Genomic DNA, 17,251 nt, shown 5'->3' with positions numbered 1-17,251 from the left:
AAGACCTTGTCTCTAAAATTTTGTTTTTGATTTTGAAATTATAATATATGATTTGTAAGGAAATTAACCATTAATGCATTTTTTTAAAAACCTTGAGTGCTTTTTCCCTTCCCTGAGCTAGCTCGTTATGTCATAGCCCTTTTGTTTTTCCTTTTTAATCCTTAGCTTCTCTATACTAGATAGATTAATTGGGGTTAAATAAAACACCTCAATCATTTCTGTCGTAATTTTACTAATGAGATTCATAGATAAGCAATGAATCTGTGGCAGCTGCTAAGGCTGTCGTCTCTAATTTGTGATCTCTGGACTAAGGACTTGCCAAGTGCTTCAATTTAGAAAGTCCAGGCACTGGGCTGGGCATGGTGGCTCACGCCTGTAATCTCAGCACTTTGGAAGGCCGAGGCAGGTGGATCATTTGAGGTCACAAGTTTGAGACCAGCCTGGCCAACATGGTGAGACCCTGTCCCTCCCAAAAATACAAAAATTACCCAGGCATGGTGGTGTGCACCTGTAATCCCAGCTGCTCAGGAGGCTGAGGCAGGAGAATTGCTTGAACCCAGGAAATGGAGGTTGCAGTAAACCGAGATCACATCCCTGCACTCCAGCCTGGGCAACAGAGTGAGACTCTGTCTCAAAAAGAAAGAAAGAAGTCCAGGTACTAAGAAAACTGCTCTAGGGCTGGGCACGGTGGCTCATGCCTGTAATCCTAGCTCTTCGGGAGGCTGAGGTGGGTGGATCACCTGAGGTCAGGAGTTTGAGACCAGCCTGGCCAACATGGTGAAACTCTGTCTATACTAAAAGTACAAAAAATTAGCCGGGTGTGGTAGCGGGCGCCTGTAATCCCAGCTACTCGGAAGGCTGAGGCAGGAGAATCGCTGGAACCCAGGAGGCGGAGGTTGCAGTGAGCCGAGATGGCGCCACTGCACTCCCGCCTGGGCAACACAGCAAGACTCCGTCTCAATAAAAAGAAAAAGAATAAAAGAAAACTGCTCTGGAACACTTGTGGTGAATTGAGCTTAGAAATCAATTTTTTTTTTGTTTGCTTGCTTGTTTAAGGTAGCGGATTCATTTCTGTAAAAGATATCCTAATGTAATTTAAATGTTCTCTAAGTCTTGTGTAAGCATTAATAATATTAGTAGTACATTTGAGTTGTATGCCGTTTTAATGAAATTGTGAAATGGATATGAAATAACTTAGCATAAGCGTAAGGATCTAGCATTCTGGTTAATATAAAATTAAATACTCAAATAATTGGGCATGGGATTTGATAATCATTGATGATCAGCTGACAGTGATGTTTTTTTCTCTACAGTGCCATGCTAGCAAGAGAAGCTTAAGCATTTTGTGAGGTATAAACAAAAATGCATTCATTAAGGATTAAGTTCTTATTCATATCTTCTCTTTCTGAAGGTGCACTTACAGAGTGCTACGATGAACTGGGGAACAGATATCAGCTTCCAGTGTATTGCTTGGCACCGCCAATCAACATGATAGAGGAAAAGAGCGACATAGAGACTCTGGATATTCCTGAGCCACCACCCAATTCTGGATATGAATGTCAGCTTCGTTTGCGCCTTTCCACAGGCAAAGACCTCAAGCTTGTGGTTCGCAGCACAGACACAGTATTCCACATGAAGAGACGGTTGCATGCAGCAGAGGGAGTGGAACCAGGTAGTCAGCGGTGGTTTTTTTCTGGCAGACCTCTCACTGACAAAATGAAGTTCGAAGAGCTGAAGATCCCAAAGGACTATGTTGTACAGGTTATAGTGAGCCAACCTGTGCAGAACCCAACACCAGTGGAGAACTGAACTGAGTCCTGCTGGCCAGCAACCACATCCCTCTGCTCCTTTTTATGGTTGTTATTGTCATTTCCTAATCTATGGCGTGAAATCTGTTTCACTGCTCTAAATTCCCTATGAATGGATTTAGTTCTGAGGAATTACCAGTGAAAAATTCCATCTGTGATGGAGACCAACAAAAATAATAAAACACAAAGAGCCAGGCTTTGAGACTCATGTAATTACAATTTCTAATTTGAAAGGCAGTTAAGAAATAGATAACCATTTATTTTAGAACACTCAACAACTATGTAATGGCTGTATTTCAGTGACTTGGACTGTAAATGAAACATTGCATCCATGAAGGACAGCACCAAGCACCTTTTTGAATACAGAATTTTTTTAGAAAAATGTATCAAATTATATAATTTCCAGAAACCATAAATAATGGATATAAAACTTAAGCTTTTTTTTGTTTTTGTTTTTGTTTTTTTGGTTAATGGAAATTGAAAAGAGCAGTATTTGAGGTTGCTTCTATTCTGGTTTTTTATTCTTAGCTCAATTAATATTTAGCCATAAATGAGTAGAGACTGGCAAGTTGTGCTGTAGTGTTGCTTTCCTCATCCCCACATCTTGAGCTCCTTATTTACATTCACACTAAATTTTGGTGCCTTCCAGCACATTAGTGGCAGGCACCCTTCTGGAACACTAGGCAATAATTTCATCAATACAGTCAGGTCTCTGAGTTTCAACAGATACTCATTTGAAAAGTCGCTGTCATCTTGCTGCATAAGTATTTTGAAAGGTCTGTATAACGAAGCCGTTTTTATATCCAGGCTTAGAAGGTCACTACTATATAGTACCTTCATTGATCTATCTATTCTGCTTGGAACTTTTCATAGCTAAGTATAACCCCCCAAATGCATGGTTCCTGGGTCAGGAGACACCAAAATCAAGTATAGCTGTTCCCACTCAAGTTAATAAGTAAATGATCTCCTCCACTTTGCATGGAGGGGTGTAAGGAAAGCCTATTCTATCTGTGCCTGGGAGAACTGTGCCTATTTTCAGTCTTTTAGAGGAAATTTCAACTCAAAATTTATAAGTGTGAAAGGTTTACTGGTGTCACATAAACATTAGCAGTGAGACCAAATAATGAAACATTGCTTTATACCTTAGTGCTTTCCAGTTCACTGTTACCTCTAGTCATGGTAGATGACAATTTTCCTCCCTCATCTTCTGTAGCAAAGAAGCAAATTAAGAGCCTTTTGCAAGTTAGATTAGGGGACTGAAAAATCCAGGGAGATAACCTGATTCTTCTATACTATGACTGGAGTAAAGCTGCCAAGAGTTAGGTTGAATTTGGAGCCCTTTAAAAGTTGGTTCCATAAGTGAGAAGGAGGGGCTAACATGTGACCACTGTGCCCCTGAGAATCCATGAGATGGAAAAGTACAGGCAAGAAGGCACTTAACGCTGTTCTCAGTTGGAAAATGTCAGCCCTCCACACCTGTTTGGATGTGAAGTGCATTATTAATTTTAATGACAAAATGAAACTGCTAATTAGTTTAAATATAATGTTTAAATGGTATTGAATTTCCTATTGCCTGATTAAATATATCTGTAATTGTAACATCATGTTTCTGAGAGCTTTAACGACTTCCTTATTTTTATGCAATCATTTTAAAGATTGTGGTTATATCTAATTTAAATTTGCTGATGATTGAATCTAAATTCAAGTGAAGACCACAGCATTAATCCCAAAGGAGAATTTTTTTATGTTTAGAGGTGGAGATATTAGGGTAATTCAGTATATTGCTCCTGTCATCAAAGTTTTTGTTCATTTGTGTGCCACATCGAATAGCAGCACTTCTCAAAGTTTGTCAACTGGAAAAGAAAAAGTGTTTAAAACTGTTTTTTCTTAAGCAAATTTGGTGATGTCATCCATATCTATGATATCGATTGGTAAAAGGTCTTTCTTTGTTGAGGATTTGAGCTCTCTTTTTAAGAGTTTATTTTATTTTAAAGGAACACATACTTTGAATAACAATTCTCTGGGCATGTTTAACTAACCTAGGTGGGAAAACCATGGTGCTGTTTAATTGTAAATAGATTGATATAAGATTGGACCAGTACTTGATGTGTATAATTTTAGTATGTAGGGTTTATGTGCTTTTTTAAAAAAAAAAAAAAAAGATTCAATTTTTCTCTTTGTCTTTGCCTTTATTATTGGTTTCTAATTGTTTTTACTCTCTATAAGGGTAATTGCCTCATTCTAAGTGAGAATTGTGAAGGTTTTCCTCCTTTTTAAAACCTCTGCTCAATAAATAACAGGTTCATTATCACCAAACTTTGGCTCTGCTATGCCAAGTCATACATGGTCATTTATAAATGTGCTTCATCTTCTGCACTGAAATCTTGGTCTAAAATAGGTTGTTGTGGGTTTTTTTGTTGTTGTTGTTGTTTTGAGACGGAGTCTCGCTCTGTCGCCCAGGCTGGAGTGCTGTGGCCTGATCTCAGCTCACTGCAAGCTCCGCCTCCCGGGTTCACACCATTCGCCTGCCTCAGCCTCCCGAGTAGCTGGGACTACAGGCGCAGTGGTACTCCATGGTCTGGGCATACCACAGTTACATCAGTCTCTATTCTGGTCGGCTTTGCTGTTCCTAGTTTTTTGCTACTGCGAACCATGCTGCAATGAGTTTCCTTTTATATAGGTAAGATCTTTGTATACATAGATGTAGGAATTGCATTCTATAGATTTATGTGACTTGTCCTCCAAAGCGATTTTACCAATTAATCCTTATACTACAGCAATATGACTGCTCTAATTTTCCTGCACCCTGACCACCTTTCTGATCTTTGACAATCTGAAAAGTAAAAACTTTGTCCTGTGGTTTTGCTTTGTATTTTCCTTATGAGCAAAGTTTAACATTTTACTATATTTTAAGGCCATTTTTTTTTTCTGTGAATGTTCTGTTTGCCCATATTCCTATTGCATTTTGGTCTTTACTCTCAAGACTTGTGAGTACCTGTTCTATATTCAGGAAATTAGTTCTTTTCTATCATGTGTTGTCATTTCTTTTGTTTCTGTGGAATTAACCATGTGCAAATTTTAAGTTTTTCATGGTCAGATCTGTCAGTCTCTTATTGGATAACTGTCCCACTCAGCAGATGTCAGCACAGTTCATCTGGCTCTTTCTAATCATTGTCTTTGGTATGAGGCTTAAGATGATAAGACATGAACTCTAAGAACTGGTGGAAGATGTTGAGTTGGTGCAAAGGGGATTGCAGTTTTGCCATTGCGTTTAATGCTTTTAATGCCAGTGGCAAAAACTGCAGTTCCCTTTGCACCAACCTAATAAATGCTCTCACTTGTTTTATAGTTAGCTTCCTCCACATGTCTTCCCTCTTTGTAGCGAATATAGATTATGGAGGAACCAGTCTGGGCCTGGGCTGAAACTGTAGCTGGGTAAGCCCTCTCTCCCATCAGGCCTGCATTCCCCTACGTCTGCAGGTGCTGCTCTCTTCCCAGGCTCAGGCCACCTGAACACACTTGGTTGACCAAAACATTTTAATGCAACTATGACAGTAATACAGAGGGTTGGTACCATCCAAAAACATACCTAAATGTACATTGTCTAATAAACTCTATCCTTAAAAGCACAATCTGATGGGTGAATTCACTGTGGAAATAGTGAAACTTAAGTTGAAGCATCTACACACATACCTACAAACACATTTAAAATTTTTTGTCATAAAATGTAATTGTGAAAAAGTCCTAAAGTGTACATTAGTAGATTATTTTATAAATTGTACTATTAAGTCCCAAAAGAATATCACTGAAGTGGTGCATTTGAATTTTCGTTTTGACACTAAGTTTCAGTGTGAGCTATTCAGAGAGATGCTCAGTTTCCTGATACCACTCTAGAAGCATCCAGTTTAGGAAAATGCTCTTAAAAGGAAGAACATTTTAAAAATCTGATAGTTGGGCCGGGCACAGTGGCTCACGCCTGTAATCCCAGCACTTTGGGAGGCTAAGGCAGGCAGATCACCTTAGGTCAGGAGTTCAAGACTAGCCTGGCCAACATGGCGAAACCCCATCTCTACTAAAAATACAAACATTAGCCGGGCATGGTGGCGGGTGTATGTAATCCCAGCTACTCAGGAGGCTGAGGCAGGAGAATCACGAACTGGGAGGTGAAGGTTGCAGTGAGCCGGGATTGCGTCATTGTGCTCCAGCAAGAACAAAACTCCATCTCAAAAAAAAAAAAATTTTTTTTGATAGTTGGTTAATTATACCTTTTATAGCCACCCTAATGGTTTCCAGAGTGGAGGGGAAAACTTATAAAATTGCTCATTCCTGAAACTTCAGTCATTTGATGTGGTTTTAAATTAGCCTAAATCAGTACCTATATGTACCTATTATCTTTGGCCATCTTTTCTCCCTGCCCCCATTCTGAAACAATAAAGAGTATAGTATTTTCATTGCTTTAGAGACCATGTATGAAAAAATACATATCCATGGTTACCCTTTTGTTTTGGTTTGGTTTTAATAGAAACAGGGCCTCACCATGTTGCCCAGGCTAGTCTCGAACTCCTGAGTGCAAATGATCCACCCACCTCGGCCTCCCAAAGTGGTGGGGTTACAGGCTTGAGCCACTATGCCTGGCCATAGTTACCCTTTTATATATCTCAGGACCCCTCTGGAAGGTAGGACAGAGAAGCCTTCCTGAGACCTCACTAATTTCTTCTTCCAAAACCATGCCTAGATCCCAAGGCTGTCTGGTGGCAAAAGCCATCGAGGCTGCCACAAGAGGCAGAAACGGTTTATGCCAAGATGAGCTTAGTGGGGCACTTTGGAACTATGGCTAATCTCTAGCTGCCATTTTCTGACCAGATAGTGCTCATCTTTCAGTACAGTGGGTAGGTGTAGTAGTGTCCATACTTGCTTGCCAGAGAGTCTCCTTGGAGAATAATTGCAAACTCTTCACCAAATCAAAGGAAGGGAAGAGCGCTGTTGTGAGATGCGTTGCATCTTTTTGTTTTTCACAATTCCATGAGGTAGATACCATTATCCCTAGATCAGAGGTCAAGTATCTTGAGTTTGGTTTGTTTTTTCTGGTACCATTGTGGGGAAGAGAAGTTTTGGCTGCTAATTACATTTGTCACACTTGAAAGCATGAAATCAAAATCTTATGTCTATTAAATATAGAGAGATAGTAATTATTTGCTGTTATTTACAAGTTTAACTTATGAATGACAATCTTAAGCAGTACTCTTGTCTGTTGCACATTGACAAAGTAATTAAATTTTATTTTTGATATTAAGTACTCTGGAACTCATGGAATTCCTTAAGGCCAGTTATATTATGTAATGTATCCTTAAGAAATCCTTGGTTTATAGTAAATGAGCTGTATTTCTTTTTTTTTTTTTTTTTTTTTGAGCTGCATTTAACTTCTTTCCTGAGAAATTTATGGTAGCAGGAGATGTGATTAATAACATTATGCAAAATAGATTTCCAAGCCAATGAAATCTCAGCTTAAAACTTGGATCTGCTGAAACTAAAATGAGCTGCTCAGATACTGGCTCTAAGCACAGGCATCTAATTGACCTTGAATTTGAATGCTGGTCCTCCCTCTTGCAAGCTATATGTTCTTGAGTAAGGTTCTTAATCTTTCTAGGTCTCAATTTTCTCATCTGCACATCGAGGATAACACCTAATTCATAGGGCTATAAGGATAAATCATGCATCTAAAGAACTACCTAACCCATAGCAAACACATGATAATATGGCAGCTGTAATCATGTTACTGTAATCAGTAACATTACAGTACAATTGGGTAGAGAGGATTCATAAGTTCCATCCCAAAAAAATTTTTAAATTATTCAAGGCATAAAAAAATTAAAATTATGCAATGGCATGTAATAATTATTTTACCGAGCCAGGCACGATGGCTCATGCCTGTAATCCCAGCACTTTGGGAGGCCGAGGCAGGTGAGTCACGAGGTCAGGAGTTTGAGACCAGCCTGGCCAATATGGCAAAACCCTGTCTCTACTAAAAATACAAAAATTAGCCGAGCCTGGTGGGGTACGCCTGTAGTCCCAGCTACTCGGGAGGCTGAGGCAGGGAGAATCGCTTGAACTGGGGAGGCAGAGGTTGCAGTGAGCCGAGATTGCGCCACTGCAATCCAGCCTGGGTGACAGAGCAAGACTCGGTCTCAAAAAATGATAATTATTATTTTACCCTAGTAAATTTGGTACACTTAAGTTTAAGTACCTAACTCAGAGTAATTAAGATTCTAGGAAGAACATAGCCTCCATATTCTTAAATGTCAGCTACTGTGTGGTTGGAGCACGTCACCATTGGCTAATTTGAAATCTCTGGCACCTAGGTGGCCTTACCCTAAGAAGCAGGAGGCTGTTGGACCACTATGACCAATATCAGGAAAGCTGCACCTTCTTTCACCTACCTGGCTCCAGTATGTTGTGTTAGCAATTAGTTGGATACAGAGGAAGCTATTGATCAGGGTTGATCTGAAAAGCAGCAGCATAATTGGGACATGTCAACAAAACGAAAGTGGTTATTCCACATTATTGTCGTGAGTTCTGTGTGAGGTCAAGAGGTTATTAAAATTCAAAACCTGGCTGAGCACAGTGCTCACACCTGTAATCCCAGCACTTTGGGAGGCTAAGGTGGGTGGATAACTTGAGGTCAGGAGTCCGAGACCAGCCTGAGCAACATAGTGAAACCCCATCTCTACTAAAAATACGAAAAATTAGCTGGGCATGGTGGTAATCCCAGCTACGCGGGAGGCTGAGACATGAGAATCACTTGAACCCAGGAGGCAGAGGTTGCAGTGAGCCCAGATCATGCCACTGCACTATAGCCTGGGCGATAGAGCAAGAGTCAGTCTCAAAAAAAAAAAAAAAGAAGTCATTATAAAGATATCTACTTTGATGCTCTGAATTTATTTTTAGACATGTTAACAGTCTTCATCAATGTTCATGTTCTGTACTTTCAGATCCCATTTTTTTCCAAGAGACTCTCGGCTTGTATCTACTTGATGTGACATTTTCTTTGAGTAGAGACTTCTCTTTCTCTCTCCTTTTTCTTTTTCCTCTGTTTTCTGCCTCTTCTGTAATTTGTCAATGTAGATGATTGTATACAGCTTAAATTCCTGATAATTAAGACGCTTTGGTTGGGGGGGAAAAAAGAAAAATTATTTCAGGAAAAACTTCATACTTTGTTTCAGATGACAGCAGGATTATATTCATTTCTATTTTAAAAACTTGGAAAATTAAAGACACTCAGTAATTGAGACATTATAGTCCGATTGTAGTCGAGCACCCAGGAATAGAGTCTATTGTAGATGCTAAAGGAACAAGGGTCACTTTTTTTTTTTTTTTTTTTTCGAGACAGAGTCTCTCTCTGTCGCCCAGGCCAGAGTGCAGTGGCGCTATCTCGGCTCACTGCAACTCCACCTCCCGGGTTCAAGTGATTCCCCTGCCTCAGCCTCCTGAGTAGCTGGGATTACAGATGCACACCACTACGCCCAGCTAATTTTTGTATTTTTAGTAGAGATGGGGTTTCACCATGTTGGTCAGGCTGGTCTCAAACTCTGACCTCGTGACCCGCCTGCCTCGGCCTCCCAAAGTGCCGGGATTACAGGTGTGAGCCACTGTGCCCGGCCTGTTTTTTTGAGACAGGGTCTCACTTGGTCACCCAGGCTGGAGTGCAGTGGCGTGATCTCAGCTCACTGCAACTTCCGCCTCCCGGGTTCAAGGGATTCTCCCATCTCAGCCTCCCGAGTAACGGGGCTTACAAGCGTGTGCCACCACGCCCGGCTAATTCTTGATTTTTAGTAGAGACAGGGTTTCACCATGTTGGCCAGGCTGATCTTGAACTCCTGGCCTCAAGTTATCCACCCACCCCAGCCTCCCAAAGTGTTGGGATTACAGTCATGAGCCATGGTGCCCAGCACAAAGGTCACTTTCTTCCATTAGGTTGGTACAAAAGGCAAAAGTAATTGCGGCTTTTGCCATTACTTACTTTCTTTCTTTTTTTTTTTTTTTGAGATGAAGTCTCACTCTGTTGCCCAGACTGGAGTGCAGTGGTGCGATCTCGGCTCACTGCAAGCTCCGCATCCCAGGTTCACGCCATTCTCCTGTGTCAGCCTCCCGAGTAGCTGGGACCACAGGCACCCGCCATCGTGCCCGGCTAGTTTTTTTGTATTTTTAGTAGAGACGGGGTTTCACGGTGTTAGCCAGGATGGTCTGGATCTCCTGTCCTCGTGATCCGCCCACCTTGGCCTTCTAAAGTGCTGGGATTCCAAGTATGAGCCACTGCGCCCAACCCCAGCCTGCCAACTTTCAATGGCAAAAACCGCAATTACTTTTTTCACCGACCATTACCATGTGAAGTCCAGAGGCTTCAGGCTGGCATCTAAGGTTGTTCACAGTGTGATCATTGTTTTCAACCTTAGCTGCCACTTGTTTCCCCAATGTGGATTTCCTCTTTAAATAGGCAGAATTCACTGTCTTCACCATAGCTTTCTCTTAGGAATTTTTTTTTGAGACAGGATCTCACTATGTTGCCCGGGCTGGCCTGGAACTCCTGGGCTCAAGCGGTCCTCCCTTCTCAGCCTCCCAGGGAGCTGGGACTACAGGTGCGTACCACAGTGCCCAGCCCTTAGGATTATGCTCACATGCTCCCATTCATCATATAATCTCTTCCTGTTTAATTCAAATCTACAAACTCTTCCCCCAACACCAAACTACTGTCATATTATTATATTTCCTCCAAAGTATAATTTTGTATCCATATTATATGAAGTAGCATGTTTTGTTTGTTTGTTTGTTTGTTTTTTAAGATGGAGTCTCCTTGTGTCACCCAGGCTGGAGTGCAATGGTGTGATCACGACTCACTGCAACCTCTACCTCCTGGATTCAAGTGATTCTTCTGCCTCAGGCTCCCAATTAGCTGGGATTACAGGCACCTGCCACCATGCCTGGCTAATTGTTGTTGTTTTTAAGTCGGAGTTTCCCTCTTGTTGCCCAGGCTGGAGTACAATAGCATGATTTAGCTCACTGCAACCTCCACCCGCCAGGTTCAAGCGATTCTCCTGCCTCAGCCTCCCAAGTATCTGGGATTACAGGCATGTGCCACTGCGCCCAGCTGATTTTGTATTTTTAGTAGGGACAGGGTTTCTCCATATTGGTCAGGCTGGTCTCAAACTCCCGGCCTCAGGTGATCCGCCCACCTTGGCCTCCCAAAGTTCTGGGATTATAGGCGTGAGCCACCACGCCTGGCCAATTTTTGTATTTTTGTATTTTTAGTATAGACAGGGTTTCACAGTGTTAGCCAGGCTAGTCTCAAACTCCTGTCCTCAGGTGATCTTCCCATCTTGACCTCCCAAAGTCCTGGGATTACAGGCATGAGCCCCCGGGCCGTGATATAACAGTTAGTCCACCCTTTCTCTTCAAGAGCCCATAAGTCTCTTAAGTTTTTTTCTGATCCTAGTGCCATGCAATATGCTTATTTGAGTAGGTTTTTCCCTCCCTCCTCCTCTCCCATCTCTCCTATATGTAGTAGGACATTTTTCTCTGCTTATGGGAAGAGACTGCCACACAGATGCCACATTTTGGATCTGTACTTACATTGTCACCTGTAATGTCAAAGTCATGGAAGAGATCTTTGAGTTCCTGTTTTTTAATATTGAAGAGAAATCTGTACATTTCGAAGTTTTTGGCACCAATTCTCAGATCCCCTTTCAGGTCAAGCAGGTCAAAGACAGGCCGGGAATGACGATACATAAACTGTCCTTCCAAATGGTTCTATCGCGAGAGAAATAGGTGAGATGAGCAACAGTGTTGTCGATGCTGCTTTCTAAACTTATTTCCTCAAGACATATCTTCACCAGCCCCTTCCCTAGAGAGCTAAAACCAAAAGAAAAAACCAGAAGCTCAGGGCTGAAAGGGTTCTATCATGAAATGCAGCAAGTCCCACTTCAGCATCTGCATTCAAAAAGAACTTGAATTCTGCCACTTGTAATAATCAATTCTGCTAGACGGAACCCTAGTTACTATAATGCATTTCCTTACATTCAGTGAAAGTCTTGTGAAACATCATGGCATGGGTGATAAAATGATGACCTCCTTCCCTCAAAAAAATGGGAACTGAGGCCGGGTGTGGTGGCTCACACCTGTAATCCCAGCACTTTGGGAGGCTTGAGGCAGGTGGATCACTTGAGGTCAGGAGTTTGAGACCAGCCTGGCCAACGTGGTGAAACCCCATCTCTACTAAAAATACAAAAATTAGCCAGGTGTGGGGGTGTGCACCTGTAGTCCCAGCTACTTGATCTATTGAACCCAGATGGTGGAGGTTGCAGTGAGCTGAGATCGCGCCATTGCACTCCAGCCTGGGCCACACGTTGAGACTCAGTCTCAAAAAAAAAAAGGGAACTGGGTAAATATATACTGGAAATGTATATATGGTAAGAAAATACCTCAGAAGGTTCTCTGAGAAAAACGATCATTGGAAGGAGTGAGGCACTTGAGCTAACTGGTGATTCTCTGAAAATCACCAGCTAGAGCGAGTGAGGAAAGGAAGGCCAAGAAGGGACGCGATAGGTCACATCTGTCCTTTACGAGGCGGGGCAGAATAGGAGGGCGGCCAAGAGGCTGGGGCTGCCGCAGGGAGAAGCTGTTGAAAAGCCTGAACCATTCGGGAACCAAAACTCATTTTCCCCACCACTCATCTTTTCTTCCTCTTTTTAGTGAAAGGAAAAAAACTTCTGATGCATTCCTAATTCAGTGCTCCCATTAGCAAGAGGACAGCAGCAGCCGCGCGGCTACTTGCCTGGCGGGCCAGCAGCATGCACACCAGCATGTAGAACTCCTCAAAGCCAATCTCGCCCACGGCGTTCCAGTCCAGCATGTCAAACACAACGCTGATCTGTGCCTTTTTCAAGTCAGTCACATGATGAAGGAAGTGATAGAACAGCACATCTGTCAAGGTGGGCAGGTGAGGAGACGTGTTATTTGGATATAGTTCCAAAATGCTAAACAGCTAGAAGCCTTGTAAACGGTAGTGATGTTGGAAGCTTGTTGATCTAGGAACAATGATGATAATATTTTGTTTCTGGCTTTGCCACTGTACTTTCTACAGTTCCTGAAACCTTCATCGCCCTTGAGCTTGTGGAAAAGCACTGGACCTGGAGTTGTGGAGAATGAGATCGTGGACAGGGCTTGGCTCCTGCCCCCCAGCTCACACACTCCATGGAGCAGACAGATATGCACACAGCACTGATAAAAGGCAAGGTGCTAACATATGAAACAGGCACAAAGTGCTCCTCATGTATGAAAGGAGAGCTTAATTCTCACTGGGGACTGAGAACACTTTCTTGGAGATGCTGACATTTTTCCTGTGCCTTTCCTTTGAGATAATTAAAATGACGAATAAAAAATCATTCCCCCTCGGCCAGGTGCGGTAGCTCATGCCTGTAATCCCAGCAGTTTGGGAGGCCAAGGTGGGCAAATCACGAGGTCAGGAGTTCGAGACCAGCCTAGCCAATATGGTGAAACCCTGTCTCTACTAAAAACACAAAAATTAGCCAGGCGTGGTGGCACGCACCTGTAGTCCCAGCTACTTGGAAGGCTGAGGCAGAGAATTGCTTGAACCCGGGAGGCGGAGGTTGCAGTGAGCCAAGATTGTGCTACTGCACTCCAGCCTGGGTGACAGACCAAGATTCCGTCTCAAAAACAACAACAACAACAAAAGTAATTCCCCGTCTATAAACGCCTTGATGTGCCTCATGCTTGTATAAAGCAAATGCATTTGGCTGTAGGGGGAAGGGAACAAACCTTATTTACCACCTTATGTGTTAGGCACTTTATTTTTTATTTATTTTTTGGCTGGAGTGCAATGGCACATTCACAACTCACTGCAGCCTCAACCTCCCAGGTTCAAATGATCCTCCCACCCCAGCCTCCCAAGTAGCTGGGACCACAGGTGCATGCCACCATGTCCAGGTAATTTTTAAATTTTTTGTAGAGATGGGGTCTCCTTATGTTGCCTAGACTGGTCTCGAACTCCTGGGCTCAAGCAATCCACCTGCCTCTGCCTCCCAAACTGCTGAGATTATAGGTGTGAGCCAGTGCACCCAGCCATGTTAGGCACTTTAAATGCCACATTTCGCTAAATCCTGACAACCCTACAGAGAAAGTGGCATCATGCTGAGAGGTGAAGTCAGCTGGACTTCCTGGGTCGAGTGGGGACTTGGAGAACTTTTCTGTCTTACAAGAGGATTCTAAAAACACACCAGTCAGCACTCTGCGTCTAGCTAAAGAATTGGAAATGCACCAATCAGCACTCTGTAAAAACACACCAATGAGCGCTCTATGTCTAGCTAAAGGATTGTAAATGCACCAATCAGCACTCTGTAAAAATGCACCAATCAGCACTCTGTGTCTAACTAAAGGATTGTAAATGCAGCAATCAGCACTCTGTAAAATGGACCAATCAGCACTCTGTAAAGTGGAGCAATCGGCGCTCTGTAAAATGGACCAGTCAGCAGGACGTGGGCAGGGACAAATAAGGGAATAAAAGCTGGCCACCCCAGGCGGCAGCGGCAACCCGCTTGGGTCCCCTTTCATGCTGTAGAAGCTTTGTTCTTTTACTCTTCACAATGAATCTTGCTGCTGCTTACTCTTTGGGTCTGTGCCATCTTTAAGAGCTGTAACACTCACCGCGAGGGTCTGCGGCTTCATCTTGAAGTCAGGGAGACCACGAACGCACCAGAAGGAACCAACACCAGACACAATACCCTTTATAGTAAGTCTCAGATATCAGTTAGTCTATATTAGCATTTCTCAAACTGTAACGGGGATGCCAGTCACTTGGGGGATATTGTAAAACTACAGATTCTGATTCAAGAAATCTGGCATGGAACTTGAGACTGCCCATTTCTCCAAGCTCCTAGGTGATGTGGCTGCAGCTAATCTGAGGACCACACATTGAGCAGCAAAAGTGTGCCTCACGTTGGGCACGGTGGCTCAGGCCTGTAATCCTAGCACTTTGGGAGGCTGAGGCAGGCGGATTACCTGAGGTCAGGAGTTCGAGATCAGCCTACCAACATGGAGAAAACCCATCTCTACTAAAAATACAAAATTAGCTGGGCATGGTGGTGCATGCCTGTAATCCCAGCTACTCCGGAGGCTGAGGCAGGAGAATTGTTTGAACCCGGGAGGCGGAGGTTGTGGTGAGCCAAGATTGTGCCATTGCACTCCAGCCTGGGCAACAAAAGTGAAACTCTGTTTAAAAAAAAAAAAAAAAAGTTGTGCCTCACATAGCAAGTGGCAGAGCTGGGGTTCGAGTGTGGATTTGCCTCACCGTGGTGTTTTTTTCCATGGTGAAACTCTATCTTTTGTGCATTAGTTAATGCATATTTAATCATATACATTCAGAAGAAAAAATACTGAAAAACTCTTTAAAGAACTGGGAAGTTTTTTGTTGTTTTCTTTCTTGTTGTTTTCATTTTCATGATCTTGTTGCAAACCAAGTACAGAGAAGATATTTGCCTGCCTTTCCACTCATTAATCATGAATAAAATATGAAGAAAACAAACATGGCAATACACTTACACAGTGGTGTTTGGCTGTCTACAGTTGTATGTACAAATCACATTAACAAGGGATTTTTATGTTTATCTATGTGTTTCCCCTTACTCACTGATGACAGAAACTATCTCCTGCATAAGAAATGGCTCCACTGGGCAGGTGCGGTGGGTCACACCTGTAATCCCAACACTTTGGGAGGCCGAGGCAGGAGGATGACCTGAGGTCAGGAGTTCGAGACCAGCCTGACCAACATGGAGAAAGCCCATCTCTACTAAAAATACAAAATTAGCCGGACGTGGTGGCACATGCCTGTAATCCCAGCTACTCGGGAGGAGAATCGCTTGAACCCAGGAGGCGGAGGTTGCAGTGAGCCAAGATGGCGCCATTGCACTCCAGCCTGAGCAACAAGAGTGAAACTCTGTCTCAAAAAAAAAAAAAAGAAATGTCTCCACTGAATACATAAAACATATCTGTGTAATGTGGAGTCCCAGCTGAAGCCAGCTAAAATCACAGCAAATCAGTAGTCACAATGTCATGATTTGGGGGCTGCTGACCGCCTCTTGATGTTCCTTCTCCACGCCTCCCTGGATATGAGCACCTGGAAACAACACACCATATACATGCACAGTGATGTTTGTGTAGTTGCTCCTTGAGAAATGTTTCCATGTGCAACTTAGTAGCTACTTAACAAAGACTGTTTTGAGGCCAGGTATGATAGCTCAGGCCTGTAATCCCAGCACTTTGGGAGGCTGAGGTGGGCGGATCACTTGAGGTCAGGAGTTCGAGACTAGCTTGGCCAACATAGTGAAACCCCGCCCGTCTTTACTAAAAATACAGAAAGTAGCTGGTGTGGTGGTGCACAGCTGTAGTCCCAGCTACTCAGGAGGCTGAGGCAGGAGAATTGCTTGAACCCTGGAGGTGGAGATTACAGTGAGCCGAGATCGCGCCACTGCACTCCAGCCTGGCAACAGAGTGAGACTCCGTCTCAAAAAAAAAAAAAAAAAAATGTACTAACAAAATAGTTTCTGGCTCTGCAAGTTTTCTTACACATTAGCTAAAACCCAGGTAAGGACCCAGAGGAGACATGTCTGAAAGTACTGACCATTCAAGGTGTTCTTGCGGTGCACATCCAGAATATGAAAATATTCGGCCAAAGCCTTCACGTTTCTCACGGATAATAAGCAGTATATTTTGTCCAGATACAGGTACCACAGAAACGATCCTTGCTTCAGTCTCATCTTAGTACTGTGTAAACTGAAGGCTCTGGCAACCAGAAATAGAATACAGAATCCTGCCTCAGAAGTAGAATGTTGGATATAGTGTCTGAGATCTGGCAGCAGTGAAGGTAAACACATCAGAGGAAACAGTCAAAAATTAAAATTGCTGCTTCTTAATTTTTCCAGCTATGCTATAGATAGATATCTGTTGTCCGAAACCTCTTGGTAACGTGATTATCCTTATGTCACTAAAATACAATCAGTTCTAAAGGAGATCCACAGGCTGTTCAGAAATGAATGAGAGAATGTGCTACATAGGAAAACTGCTACACAGCCCAAGTGGTTTTCAGAGCATTTATAGCCTAAATCATTTATTAGAAACAAGAAAAATTGAAAAGCACATGGAAAAGTACTAAAAGAATCTAGAATAACTACAGTATAATCATGCCAAAGAGAGGAAGTTTTTCTTTTTCCTTTTCTTTTTCTTTTCTTTCTTTTTTTTTTTTTTGAGACAGTCTTGCTCTGTCACCCAGGCTGGAGTGCAGTGGCGCAATCTCCACTCACTGCAAGCTCCGCCTCCGAGGTTCACGCCATCCTCCTGCCGCAGCCTCCCGAGTATCTGGGACTACAAGCGACAGGCGC

The 17,251-nt window shown here is 42.8% G+C and overlaps 2 protein-coding genes across 6 annotated transcripts in view; one reads left to right on the top strand and one right to left on the bottom strand.

Annotated features, from left to right (window-relative positions):
• UBTD2 (ubiquitin domain containing 2) overlaps window positions 1–3,980 on the top strand; it is a 74,531-nt gene extending 70,551 nt beyond the window's left edge. For all 5 annotated transcript variants that reach the window (XM_063724395.1, XM_009241282.4, XM_002816192.6 and 2 more), the window contains one exon: window positions 1,412–3,980. In XM_063724395.1, coding sequence (XP_063580465.1) covers window positions 1,412–1,809 — 398 coding nt within the window. In that variant the 3' untranslated portion in view covers window positions 1,810–3,980. The remainder of the gene's footprint in view (window positions 1–1,411) is intronic.
• Window positions 3,981–8,832: 4,852 nt separating this feature from the next.
• EFCAB9 (EF-hand calcium binding domain 9) lies at window positions 8,833–16,679 on the bottom strand. The gene is given in 5 exon segments (XM_003776716.4): window positions 8,833–8,853; window positions 8,855–8,968; window positions 11,433–11,609; window positions 12,634–12,782; window positions 16,495–16,679. Coding segments are annotated over 5 exon segments (597 nt in total). The 5' UTR covers window positions 16,631–16,679.
• Window positions 16,680–17,251: the final 572 nt, after the last annotated feature.

Source organism: Pongo abelii, chromosome 4 (assembly GCF_028885655.2).
Source record: "Pongo abelii isolate AG06213 chromosome 4, NHGRI_mPonAbe1-v2.0_pri, whole genome shotgun sequence".
NCBI lineage: Eukaryota > Metazoa > Chordata > Mammalia > Primates > Hominidae > Pongo > Pongo abelii.
The sequence above is the reverse complement of the archived record's forward strand: the minus strand, read 5'-3'. Positions and strand labels throughout refer to the sequence as shown.